This window comes from Apteryx mantelli, chromosome 6 (assembly GCF_036417845.1).
Source record: "Apteryx mantelli isolate bAptMan1 chromosome 6, bAptMan1.hap1, whole genome shotgun sequence".
Taxonomy (NCBI): domain Eukaryota; kingdom Metazoa; phylum Chordata; class Aves; order Apterygiformes; family Apterygidae; genus Apteryx; species Apteryx mantelli.
The window spans coordinates 33,278,621-33,292,234 of record NC_089983.1 but is presented as its reverse complement, the minus strand read 5'-3'; the positions used below and the strand labels follow the sequence as shown (position 1 = coordinate 33,292,234).

Here is a 13,614-nt window from a genome sequence, read left to right as displayed (position 1 = left end):
GCAAAGCTCTGAGGGGCTAGAGTGAGCATCAGGACATGGCACAAAAATAAAACCCACCAGACAACAGTTCCGGGGATTGAATGAGAAGCAAAGCCCAGTGTGGGTGGGAGAGTCTGTACCCAGGGCCAGGGGCTCCACCATCCATTGGAGGAGCTCAGGGTGTGTTGGGGGGGGGGGGGGGATTGAGCATCGCCCTGCTGAAAAAGGGGATCAATCCTGTGTGAGAAGGTCTCCTGAGCCTCCCCCCATCCTGTGTCCATGCAACACACGGAGCACTCAGCATGCAGGAAAAGTGGAGGAAAGATGGAGGGGAAGGAAAGAGGAGGAGAAGAAAGGAAGGCAGAGAAGGATGGAAGGAGGGAGGAGAAGGAAGGAAGGAGAGAGGAGAAGGAAAGAGGAAGGTGGAACAGAACAAACCGGAGAAGGAGAAGGACCGTGGCTGGCTCAGAGGAGGACGGGGGGCTTTGGTGCTCTTGCAGAGGTCCCTGAGCTTGGCGTTGTACTCTGTCAGTGCACCCAGGACAGGGGGTGCAAAGGGGATGGAGGGGAGGGTGGGAGACCACAGGAGACAGACACGGTCCACCACAGGGAAAGGAAGTGGCAGACGGACAGACAGGACATATATCACAACAGACAATAGGGAGAGAGAGGAAAAGAACAAGAGAAAATATTAGTCGGGCTCCCAAGGATGGGCCTGCAGTTGCTTGGGGTCCAAGGGAGCCTTCGCTTCACCTCAGCCCCCTGCACCCGGCTCCACGCGCCCCTTCTGCTCCCAGTGGGAAATGAACGACAGCTCCCAGCCACGCACAGCCTCGTGCCACACTGTAAATGTCCAGCTGATGCTCTGACCTGTCCCCTCAGGGAAGACACCGCACCGGTCCCCTCCATCTTCCACCAGCCCTGTACGGGCCGGCGTGGCCAGAGAGCAGCTGCCCAGCAAAGAGACCAGCAAACACCACAATGGGCAACCAGGGACAACCCGTCATGGCCATCCTGGGCTTTGCATCTCGGGGTGCCCAGGCATGACATGCCCCGGGGTCCTGGGCAAGGAGAAGGGATGTCCCCAGATGCCTAGCTGGGAGGTAACGGGGACGTGAAGGACCATCCCTGTCCCTCTACTGCCCTGTGGGAAACGGGAGCGGGAGTGCTCACCCTCCGGGCACAGAGGAGGTGTGAGATGCTCCTCATTGCTGCACCGGGACACACTGGGCAATTTATAGCAGCAGGGAATGTAAACAAACCCAGCCCCAACGCCACGGCCATCTCCTCCCAGCCCCAGCGCTGCCTTGAGGACGCCTTGTTCCCGCCGGAGGTCAGGCGCCCGCCTGCACGTCCCCGCCAGGGGTGGACAGCCAGGCTCCATCGGTGACAGCTGGACGTGGGTGGGCACTGGCCCTGGGCTGCTCTCCTTCCCGGGAAGCCCAGCACTGTGGGGGGATGTGCCTCACTCCGGCCCAGCCTCTACGACCCTTCCCCAGACCCGCCGAGTTGGGGCAAGAGTTTTTGATAAACACAAGCAAACATCCATTTCTGACTCACTGCAAATGCTATTACCCATTGGGATGGTGCCAGAGACTGTTAACTGCCCCCTCCTCTCCTGGGGGGCTCTGCTCTTTTCCACCCCATTTTTTTTCCCTCCCTGTAGCTGTTAGGAGGATTTTGAGGGGTGTGGGGATGCTTCTTATTGCAATATTCAGTCCAGAGAAACACAGGGGTTTGGGCATCTGTATGTCCTTGGGATTTTTTAAACCCTCTGCACAAGCCCTGGGTCCCCAAGTACTTCTGTGGATCTGAATCACAAAGATTGGGTTTGGATGGATGCAAGCTGCCCACCACCACCCCTCCAACCCCCAGTCCTTCCCCACGCCACTGGCACCCCTCCTGCCCCCCACCCCGGTGCCGCAATGACTCAGCCCAGTGCCTGGTGGGCTGGTGCTGGTTGTATTTTTCCAGCCAAGCCTTTTCCCCCTCCCTCTAATACCTTGCAAGTTTCTGGACTGAGCACAGAGCTGGAACGGACGGAGCTGCCAAGCCTCAGCATCACGAGCTGGCCCTAAGCCTGGACACATCCCCGAATCCTTCCCAAATGTCGCTCCACAATTAAACAACTGTTCATTCAAAGAGCATGGAGGGAGGGCTTCCATGCTGCTCCAGGGCAATGGGAGCCCATTCCTGGGGGGGGCTGGCACCCCCTGTGCCCCCAGTCTCCCTGAGCTGGAGCCAGGGGAGGGCAGGAATTTGAAGCACACAGTTTTCCCCTCCATGGCATGGAGCAAACACCTTCAGCCACCCATGGCACCAGTGTTCTGCATTGCACCCAACCATGCCGTGTTGTTCCTCCTCTCCAGCTGGGCTGGGAAATGCCTTCCCATCACCTGGGTGCCCACACACACACCAGGTCCATTTCCAAACCTCCAGAGGTCCAGCTGGCTGCAACCAGAGCAGAAAACCAAGGCGGGGAGCCCCAGAGAGCAGGGCCTGAAGCAAGGCAGGGGATGCTGCTGCCGCCCTGCACCACGGTTCCCCCTCTGGCAGCACCCAGGCTGCTTGGGAGGTGACGTGAGCCCAGAGCCCCACACCCTGGGGGGAAAGGAGGGGGCTGCAGTCGGAGAGGAGCCAGCTACATGCAACACAGGCACATGCTCTGCACCTTAAACCGGAGCATGCTCCAGGCACTGGCAGCACCGCACCCAAGGAGGGGTCCAGACAGGACACCATCAGTCAGAGCTGGAAATATCATTCCTAACTGGGCCATATTCTCCCTGAAAGGAAGGAATCCCTCCATGACCCAGTGAGCAGCCCTGCTGCAGGAGAAACCCCAGCTCAGTGCCCCCAAGGGCTCAGAAGGGGGAGCCGGGCTTCAGCACTGCTCCCCGCAGGCAAGAGCCCAACCCCTTGGACACCTCTTCTCTCCCTTCCGGTCGCTGCTGCTGCGAGCGTCTGCCAGCACAGGTCAGGGCAACTATTTCCCTCCCGCTGCACCAGCAGCCCCAAGACAGCACGCTGCAGGGAGCAGAGCCATGGCAAGGGCTCAGCCTGCCCCGGCGCTCCATGGTGCCAAGGAGAGAGCGGCACAGACTGCCACCTTCCACGGGCTTGGAGCTGGGTGCCAGCCCACCCAACGCCAGAGACGACAGAGGGCACATCCACTCTCGAGTGGCCGAGCGGCAAGCCTAGATCTGGCACAGACAAGGAGTCACCGCGGCTCTCCACTGCCCTACGTGGGGAACCATCCCTCCCTCCTCCAGGCCCCTGCAGCCCCACGGAGCACCTCAGCTGAGCCAGGCACACCAGCCCAACATTTTGCAGCCCCATGCCACCTCTGTGGGCTCTGGCATCTCAGGACACACAGTCCCTCCCATCCCCCAAAGGAATCAAAGCATCCTACCTGCCACCCTGTGGGCCACCAGCCCCTCCAGATTCAAGGGCTCTTCTGCTGATCTCGACAGGTCTTCACAGCTCTCCAGTTCCTTGGGTGGCAGCTGGGTTTGTGCCAGGACTGTAGGGGAAGGTGGGGAAGAGACCAGGAGCTGCTGAGATCCTGCGGGGCTGTACGAGGTGCTGATCGGGACGACGCTCACTGGGGCACTGGCTGGGGCATGGCTGTAACTCCTCGGCTCTGGCACCAGAGGCGGCTGGTAGCTGTAGGGCGAATAGGTTTCCCGGTAATCCTGCACCATGTAGTCTGGCTCCCCAGTGCCTCGACCTACGGGAGAATAGGCTTTGGGCACAGGTTCGGAGACCGTGGGGCTCAAGGAGGTGCCAAAGGACCTTGGCTGGGCCACCTGCAGAGCTGGCTGGGCATAGAGGCCCGAGACAGGCTGGGCTGACAGTGAGGAGACCAGGGGCCCTGGCTTGTCTTCACGGGAGGCCATGGGCACGCTCTGCGACTTGTGCACGGTGGGAGCGAGGTCGAGCATGAGGACATCAAGCGCTTCGATGGACTGCTCAATCTCCCGGCGGGAGGGTGCCCGAGGGAACTCGGGCATGCTGTGGCTGTGAGGGGGCACAAGCTGCAACGGGCTGGGCTGGGGGCTGCAGCTGGACACGCTGGGGCTGTGGCTCTCCAAGCCGCCATCCTGCTGCCGGGAAGGTGGCCGACTTCCGCCTTGCTGCTGCCAGGAATTCAAGCCCCTCTGCACGGCCTCCCGGCTGCTGGTGCTGCGAGCTGGGGCCTGGGGCAGCGCAGGATTCGTCTCGTACTTGGCCACGTCCACTGCCGGGAAGGACTGGGAGCGATAGGCACCAGGAGGGTCATAGCTGTACAAGTAGGGCTGGACACTGGCCAGTGGCTGGGGCTGGAGCCAGACCGGGGCAGGCGAGACCGGCTGCCTCTGTGGGTAGCTGGCCAGGCTCTCCTGAGCAGACGCTGAAGGCCGCAGGTGAGCCAGCGGGTCGCGGAGGTGATGCCCCATCAGCGTGTTCTGGTTGTTGTAGGGGTAGCCACCATTGGAGAGCGACTCTGAGTCGTAGAGTCCCTCTTTGAGCAGCTTCTCGGTGCCGTTGTAGCTTGAAGGACCATTGGGCAGGGATGAGAGGCTCCCTACGCGGGGTGCCTCATGGTACCCAGCCTCACTGGTGGTGGTGGTGCCATCCAAGGAGGAGAGTGTGCCCAGGCTGCCCACGCTGTGCTCATCCTGGTTGGGCAGCTCATCATCTAAGATATCTGTCTCCCGCTCGGCCACGAGTGGTGCAGCGTTCCCATTGACGTGCACCTGAGCTGGCACCACATGGCGGCCCGGCATGGCGGGCAAGCGAGCGGGCACAGGGCCCTGCGCGTGGTTGCGCATGGGCGCCGCACTCTCCAAGCCGAAGCCAACAAGGAGACGATCCAGCTCTCGTTTCTCCTCAGGGCTCAGCACCGTGTGGCCACCAGGCGCCCCAGGCGCCCCCGGCTCATCGGTCCTGTCGGTCTTGGTGGAGGCGGTGGAGTTGCCTGAGTCGCTGCTCACCGAGAGCGTGTGCTCAACATGGTTCGGTGTTGCTGAGAGCGGGAGGCGGTTGGTGTTGACGGCACCAGTGCTGCCGTGGAGGGAGTCTTTCTTCTTCACCTTAGCGTAGAGGCTCCCGTCCAGGGGCCCTTGCGTGTGCCCAACCTCTGCAGGGGGAGAAACGAACACGAGACCTGAGATCAATTGCTGGCTCTCTGCATGGAGCTAATGGGTCCCATTAGCCGATGGTTTCGATCTCTTCCATGCCGCCGTAATGCTTAACTACCAACACTGCCGTCTCCTCAATACCCTCCGCAATCCCACAGGCGCCACCATGCAAAGACACCGGAGCCAAATCTCCCCTCCCCATGCACTGTGGCTCCACACGCACTGCCCTGGCTCCGCACGCTGTCCTTCCCTCCAGCTGTCCTGCCCTGAAAGCACCGCATGCTCTGAAGCCACCCAGTAAATAACCCCCGTGGTTCAATCCAATGTTAATGGCAATTCTCCTCCAGGATCCATCGATGAAGACAGTCAGGGCTGCTGATAGGGAATCAGCTTGCATGTAACGGTGTCCCTACTTCTCTGCAGGGCTCAACCAAAGGGCCACAGGGCACTGGGGAGACTGACAGGGCTGTGGCCATGCAAAGGGTGGGAGCGATGCATGCACAGGCCTTAGGAGGACAGGCTGAGGATCTGTCTGTGTCAGCTGGATGTGTTCATCCCATGGATGGTGAACAGATGAACTCAGGACCCACCTTCCCACCCCCCACCCACTCCTTCCTCCCGCTCTCCTCCCAGATGATGCATGGATCCAGCCAGCCACCCATCCTTGACATTTTCTTCCCTGGCTACAGAAAAGTTCCCACCCTTTCTGTGCTTCCCCTTCCCTCCTTCAGGGTGGACAGATCTGCCTGGGTCCTCTACTCATGGCCAGATGCTCTTCCACAGCTCCTACAGCTCTCCTACTGCACAAGCAGCATTTCTGCTCAACTCTCAACATGTAGCGTCTCCTCCCCAAGAAGACACCAAATGCCCCGATGCCACAATTCAAGGCCTGTGCAAGCAGTAAGCTCCACTCTGCAGCCAAGCCCCAACGGGCCAGGAGACAGCCATGATACAGCAACGTCACCGCTTTGCCCTCCAGCAACCTGGGCAGGACTCCCTGCACCACGCAGCTGCCCCGGCTCCCCCCTCTGCTGGCATCATGTCCCTTCCCTAGCATCCCAGCACCAACCGCCCCCGCAGCAGCCACCCCCAGCAACACGGGCTGTGCTCCTCAATGATTTCCCAATGGGTCACACAGTGTTTGGGTGCAAAGAGGAGTCCCAGGGACCCCGGCTGCTGAAATGGCAATGGGGACGGCTTGTGAGCCGTGCCCGTCCCTCCCCCAGACCGCACATGCCACCGGCTGGGCTGCAGACTCTTGTTTTTCCAGCTCCCCGCCGAGGTTTCCTGGAAGGGCCTGCAAGCAGCATTAAACACTTTCTTTTGGAGGAAAAAATGACTCTTCTCTGGCCGGAGGCCAGGCGGCTGACTCAGGAACGGAAGACAGCTCTAATGCGATAGTGTGAAATCAGAGCGCTCCTATCTGCGAGCAAAACACTTCCGAAAGCGAGCCCCTGAGCGGGGGGCACTGGCGCTGCATTAACCCGTCCCTGTCCACTTGTGGGGCTGGGTGTGCCACGCTTGCCCATCCCGACATGCCAAGGCTGGCCACGCGCGTGTGGCCCCCCAACAGCTCCAAGACATGCAGCCGCCCAACCCCTCCTCGCTGCGAAGCGGAGGGGAGAAAATAACACCCAGCACACAACATACCAAGTCAGCCTCTTCCCACTCTGGGAAGAGCCCCCTCACCATCGACTTTCCACTCCTGAATCCCTCACGGCGACCAGTGGCATCCCAAGGAGGTGGACAAGTCTCAAAGACCCTTCTGGGCTTGACGATGCCCCGGGACCCCCTGCTGGGGCAGTCCTGGCAGGGGCAGCAAGGTCCTCCCGAACACCCCGGCGTGGGAAAGGAGGTGAGGATGGGAGTCCACAGTTTCTTCTGGAGACTCAGAGCAACTTAATCCACCCAGTTTAGGCAGGAACTCACAATGTTTGACTCGGCAACACCTCCCTCACCAGAAAGGGGGAGAGAGGGAGGGAATCCCTTCTTATTAAGGGAGAAAGGAAAAAGAAGCGAGCGTCCGGGGCAGTGTCAACACCCGAGAGGCTGAGACATTGCTTGGAGCTGGGACATCGCCTGGCCCTCCTGTGCAACAAGCAGGAAGGCAGAGATGGGCGCTGGCCGGTCCCGGGAAATACAGCGAGAGCCAGTGGGGGAGGCAGGGATAAATAGAGCAGGGGGAGGGAAAGAAAAAGGGAATAAATAAAAATAAATGAAAGCACATGGCTCCAGGGGGAAAAAATAGATAGGAAAGGCTTTAATTAGACTGTGGGCTGGGGATTGCCCCAGGGCCAGGAGAAACATCTCGAAAGCAGGGTCAGCAGGGGGCACAATGCAGTTCACAGCAGGCCCAGAGAGCCCCAAATGCACCATCCCACCTTCTTTCTGGCCAGACAGGGGCAGGGGACGTTTGGTGGTCCCCAGCCCAAGAGCAGTAGCAGGGTGGCAAGGAAGGACAGGGTTGCAGCACCTCCACCCTCGACCAGCTACTTGTCCCCTGGCTGCTGTGCCCCCCACCTGAGAGCCCACCCTGTCCCCATCCCCTCACGTCCCCCCGGCTCTGATACCAAGACCAAGCATCTGCTACTCCCTGACACCTCCAGGCCCCCCATGTCACCCCTAGACCATGCTATCAATCATATGGCCATCAACTATTTGTCACCTGAGAAGCTGGATAAAATCCCTCCGCCCCGAAAAATAAGAATGAGGAAAGGGGGCACAGGCTGTCTTAGCCAAAACAACCATCCACAAAACAGCAAGATCCCAGGTTCCTGTTTGCAGCAAAGTGGTCCCAGCTCCCAGCAAGGTCAGATTTCAGCCCCGAAGGTCAGAGCAGCTCCAGCCTGGCAGGCTGTGCCATCCTGGCCTGGGCAGGGCTCAGCCCCAGACGCGTCATCAGTCTGGTCGTATTGCCGCACTTGGGGGAATTGCTAAGCCCAAACTGGTCCTGCCCTGGTTACTGTTAGCTGCCCCCAGGGGGACAATGCTCTGCCCTCTCCCTCCCCAACACCCTGCAGCTCATCCCTGGAAGAAAACCTGGTCCACAACACATGTGGCAGCAGCACAGGGGGACAGGCAGGTGGGGAGAGGAAAGATCCGTTTCCCCAAATCCCAGCCAGCTGCCTCGGGTCCAGCAGTGTCTGACTGAACAACACCTTGCACCAGCACAAATCCCATCTTTGGCAGACATGGGAAAGTCGGGGCATCACCGTGTTTTCCCTGATCCTGCCATAAACAACATCCCACCTGCTCCCTCCACTCCAGGACAGCCAGAGCACTAGCCCTGGAGCATCTGCAAAGCGTGAGCTGGCAGGCAGGATCATAGGGTACCAGGATCCTTCATAGGGTGAAGGACCCAGGCTGAGTCCCCACAGGGTAGAGCTCAGCCCCCCACAGCTCTGGTTTCATCGTGTGCCTAGACACGACGCCAAGAGTGACCCCAGCCCCTGAGACACTGCCATGAACTTCCCATGCCCCCTGCCCCTTTCCCCCCCATCCCATCACACTCAAAGAAAAGCAAAGTCAGGACTTACCCAAAGGGGATGGGGAAGAAAAGATCCCAGGCGAAGAGAAGGAGTGGGCGGCAAATTCCCCTTCCTTCGCTCCTTCCAGCACCAGAGGTCTCCAGGGGACCTGGCACGATGGCAGCTCAAACGGCGTCCGCAGCCGGCTCCGTGTGTCCGTCCAGGACAGGAGCTGCCGGCCCGGGGCTGCCTTTGGTTGGCGTTGGTCCCCTTGGCTTTGCTTTTCTTCTCACAGAGCTATTCCCTCCCCACTGGCGAGCCCCTCGGGGCGAGCGAGAGGGTCCCCACGGCAGCCACAGGGTCCCTCTGCCGCCCGCAGAGCCACGATGGCAGGACACCACGGAGGGGCTCAGCCCTGGGACGGGGGCCCCGGGCGGCTCCCGGGACAAGGGTGCAGCGCCCACCCGAGGGGCAGAGCACCCGAGGGGAGGATGGAGGAGGGAAAGACAGCGAGAGCTGGCGGAGATCGGCTGGAGACAGAGGAGGTGCTGTTCCCTTCCCCTCCTTCCCAGACCACACAGGGATGGGAGCTCTCGCAGCCCCGAGCCGCAGGGGAAGGGGAGAGGCAGCGGGAAAGGGGGGCTCGGGGATGCCCACGTCTAATTTCGTGACGACAGTCCCAGCCCCAGTTAACCCCAGCGAGGTGCGGGGAGGGTGAGACACCAGCTGCCATGAAGGAAGGACAGCCGGACAGACAGCTCCGAGCTATGAATATTAACTACTTCCTCCGCAGGCAGGGCTGCACTGCGTTAACCATTTCCTAGGCACGGCGGCAGCCCGCTGGACGGACGGACGGTTTCCCAGAGAGCGAGCTGCTCAGGCAGCCTCCCCACGCCAGGTGCTGAGCACCACCCCACTGGGCTGGTAGGGTGAGGCCCCCAGCTGCGGCAACCCCCCAGTTTTTGACCCCCAGCCCTGCCTGGTGCCACCATGCACACATGTCACATCTGTCCTCAAAGAGCAACTACACATTTTGGGTGGGAAGAGGGGATGTCCCTTCAGGCAACGCATAATGCTTTAACGGAGCTGGGAGGCACAACCAGAATTGCAAATGCAAGTGTCTCACTGGAGACTTGAGTTTCTCCTTCTTAAATAAACACACAGTTCAAGAAGAGTAGAAACCATTTGTGGCCGAGCCACCCACCCCTTCTGAAGGCCACAGCTCTCCGTGTTGGCTCTCTCGATGCAATCTGCCGAACCCACCCCATTTCTGCAAATCCCTTTCTCTGCCCTTTCCCCCGCCACCATCCTCACCACGAGCGATACCAGCAACCCTCACCAGCGCCACAGTGTGAACGTGTGAGCGCTGGATTGGTGAGCAGGACCACGGCATGCATGGCCCTGTCCCAGAGCAGGAGGCACAGAATGACTGACATCCACCCAGCAGCTGCCTGGCGCTTCCCTAGTTGGTCCAGGCCAAAATCTGCGCTGGGAACGTGCTCACAATTCACCAGTCCAGGTGATTGCAGACCAGTGCGCGAACCCACGTCCTGGCCCTGCCTGGAAGCCAGGTGAGATTTAATCCCCTTTTCCCCTAAACTCTGCTGCTTCATCGACCCAAAATACACAGCAAAATATTATGCATCCATTTGCAAATACAAAATGCATAAGCAAATGCAAAACCTCCAATCTATTCCCCAAAAAGCATACATTTCCCCTGTTCTGGTCCATGCCCACAGGGAGCTAAGAGCAGCCACATTTCTAAACAACCCCCTGACTCAGGGCCCCCTTTGGTCCAAATAGTGAAAAGCACCAAGTTAGCATCCTCACAAAACCGACTTCTGTTTTGCTTGTTTTTTTACTGTTTTTTTTTTTTGGGGGGGGGGGTTGTTTCCCATTTCCAAAGCTCCTGGCAACCATGGGCACCTCACAGGGGGTCAGGCAGAGCGGCTCCCCAGCTCCGGTGCTGACAGCACTTGCTTCCCAGAGGCAGGTCCAGCTGGACGCATGCGCTTGCGCTCTCTCATGCACGCTTACTCAGACAGGGTTTGACTTCAAGGAACGTTTCAAGGGGAAAGGGAAGGTGCTGAGCTGTCAGAGCTGACAAGCCTGTCCTCTCCTTGCCTGGCATCCCAGCCCTGCTAGGTAGCCGCATCCCCAGTCCATTCCAACGCTCCAGCATTTTCCCTGCGGGGACCAACCACAAGAAACAAGGAGAAACCCTCCCAGTTCATTGCCCAAGGAAGCCACATCCAGCCTAGCCAGTCCCTGATGCTCGGGGAGGAGGTGCAGAGCTGGCCCCCCCTCGCCAGGCCCTCCGCACCCCAAAAACCCCCATCCCGCCGAGCCCTTACCTTGCAGTGGCTGGAGCAGACAACCATGGAGAGGGGCGGGATGGGGAGGGGGAATCAGATTCCTTCGGCTTTAGTCAGCTGGCGAAGGCGAGACGAGAGCCAGCGGCTCCCTCCCCACCGAGCCCGGCCAGGGGACGGAGCCAGACAAAGGGGGGAGAGCAGCAGCCCAGCGCTGCTGGGAGCTTCGGCGATGGCTTTAACAGCTCCAGCCTGGTCCGTCTTGGCTCCCCGCCTCCGGAGCGACTCACTCGCTGCCTCCGTGTACCCACTCTGTCCAGGCAGGCTGCACATGGCCACGGGATTGGCAGCCTCAGTCCCAGACGTGTGGGGCAGGATGCAACCCTGCTACGTGAGATGCTACCCACCAGGGCAGCCACCACCCCATCGCAGGGACCCTGAATAACGGAGGGAACCCCTGACAGCGCCCCTATCCAGGGACCTGCCAACCCATAGAAAGGCACCAGACTGGATTCCAGCTCAATTCGGGGGCCCTGGGATCCCCCCAGCCTCTGCCACGTTGGGGGTCTGGCTCTCCCTGCGACGTGCCGTGCCGGAGGTGCAGGGTGTTCAGCCAGCTCCCCACCCCGGTTATACACCCTTCCCTGACGAGCTCCTCGGCCAGCCCAGCTTGCACCAATGGGTCGAGCGGGGCCAGCGCCGCACTGCTGAGCTGCATGGGAGGCGCCGGGAGGAGTGGCAGGACCAGCACGGCCCCGGCCGGAGGGAGACGCCCTGGGATGGGGTGCGGAGACCTCCCTGTCCTGCACACCCACAGCCTGGGGGCACGGGGCCAGGCTGGCCTGCGCCTCCCCGCTCCGGCATCCGCTGGCGAGCCTGGACAGCGCAGGCTCCCCGGGCAAGCGGGGAGCAGGCAGGTGGTCGGGGAGGGACGGCGGAGCCGAGGCGGGAGGAGGAAGACAACAACATCGGCTGGGAAGGTTTCACAGCCTGGGCTGACCTGGGACACTGCAATCCCTGTTCCCCGTGCTGGAAAACCCCATCTCCCTCCCGGCACCAGCAGCACCCCAGGACAGCAGAGACATCCCCGCCGAACGGCACCGAGGAAGGGCAGCACGCATGCGCGTGATCGTGACCAAACCTCGCGCCAGAAGCATTACTCAGGTGGGGATTTAGCAAGTCTCCAGCAGATGTTGGACTTGGCCAGGCCTCGACCGCCTTCATTCCAGCGTCAGCAAGACCTTCGGCACAAAGAGCAGGCATGCAGGGCCGGCCCATGGCAGGGACGGCATGGCTGGGACGTGGGAGGGAGGTGGGCAGGCCGGACACCAGGACATGCTGGCAGGGCCAAGTGAGGATGGTTACAGGGAGCTGCTGAGTTGGGGACATGTGCCCGGCCCTTTTGCACGATTTCACGCTGCTGCAGGACGATGGCCAGGACGGAGCCCAGCGTTCACCCCCTTCGTGCCACCATGCTCCAAACCCAGGGACAACCCCTCTGCTAGCTCCGGGTGAGCCCTAACCCCACACCCTGCTCCACAACAGCACTGATTTTCTCAGCAAAGTTTAGGCAAAAAACGTTCCCCTTCCAGCTGTGTCCAATCAGCTCTGCAGTACCCCAAAAAAGTCTCTGCAGGGATCCTCCAGCAAGCTGCAAACCCGGCAGTGCGCAGCCCCCAAGCCCCACTGGCTAGGGAAAGGCCTCTCGAGGAAGCAGCGTGGGGTGCGCAAGGCTGCCTGCAGCTCGACTCAGTGCCCCACAGGCATTCGGGCCAGCACAGGCAGGGAAAGGATTGGCCCCGCTCGCCGCTCCCTGCAGAGCAACCCACCTGGAGGGATCCCACGGATTTGTCCGACTGACAAGCTCCCTGACAATGGAGACCCCTAAAAAAATAAGCATTTTGGACCCTGATGCTCGGACCTTACTGGTTTCCCTCTACAGGACACGATGCGCACGGTGTCCAGGCAGAGGGCTGCAAGCAGCAAGGCTGCTGCAAGGAGCAGAGGCGCCAGGAGCTGTTGGAAGCATCCTTCGGCCTGCTCCACCCCGGGGAGGGGACACGTGAACCCCCAAATGCAGCTGAAGGAAGAAGTACCCCCATCATCAGCCTCCGGAGCCAACCATTCCACCTGATCGCAGCTGCAGTCGCCAGGGGAACCCGCCACGGAGCCGGCACCAGTCCCTGAGTCCCGTCGGGGAGACGGAAGGATGGCAAGGGGGAGCTGCAAGGCGCCCGGGGACATGATCCACCTTGTGCAGTGCAGGAGAGGACGGCGCGCGGTGGGACGGGGCCGCAGGTGCTATCGCAGGGCTCCTCACTCTTGCTAACAGGGTGCACCATTGCCACTGGGGGCAGTCTGGGGAGCATCTCCTGCCTGCTTGACCCCCTGCTCCAGTAGCCTGCCCCAGCCGAGACCCCTCTCTGCCAAACAGGGAGAGATGGGGGTTCAAATCCCAGGGTGTTCCCTGCCCAGGGCAAAACCTGTCATATCCCAATTGCACTGCGACTCAGTTTCCCCTTCCCCAGCCCCCTGAGAATAAGCACACTGGAGGCGAGGGTAGCACCAAGGCAGCACCATCCCCAGCAGATCCCGCAGTAGATCCCCCGGGATCCACCTGCTCCTCTGGCTTCAGGGCTACCTTCCACTCAGGGTCACCCCCAGCCCATTGGGCGCCCATCTAGCCCAGCAGCCCTTCCAAGCCTGGATGGGATGCCCAAACGGAGCCAAAGCACC

At 60.8% G+C, this 13,614-nt stretch overlaps 1 protein-coding gene across 10 annotated transcripts in view; it reads right to left on the bottom strand.

Annotated features, from left to right (window-relative positions):
• TNS1 (tensin 1) overlaps positions 1-13,614 on the bottom strand; it is an 87,482-nt gene that overhangs the window by 27,196 nt on the left and 46,672 nt on the right. For all 10 annotated transcript variants that reach the window (XM_067299230.1, XM_067299221.1, XM_067299222.1 and 7 more), the window contains one exon: positions 3,389-5,098. In XM_067299230.1, the coding sequence (XP_067155331.1) occupies positions 3,389-5,098 (1,710 nt within the window). The remainder of the gene's footprint in view (positions 1-3,388; positions 5,099-13,614) is intronic.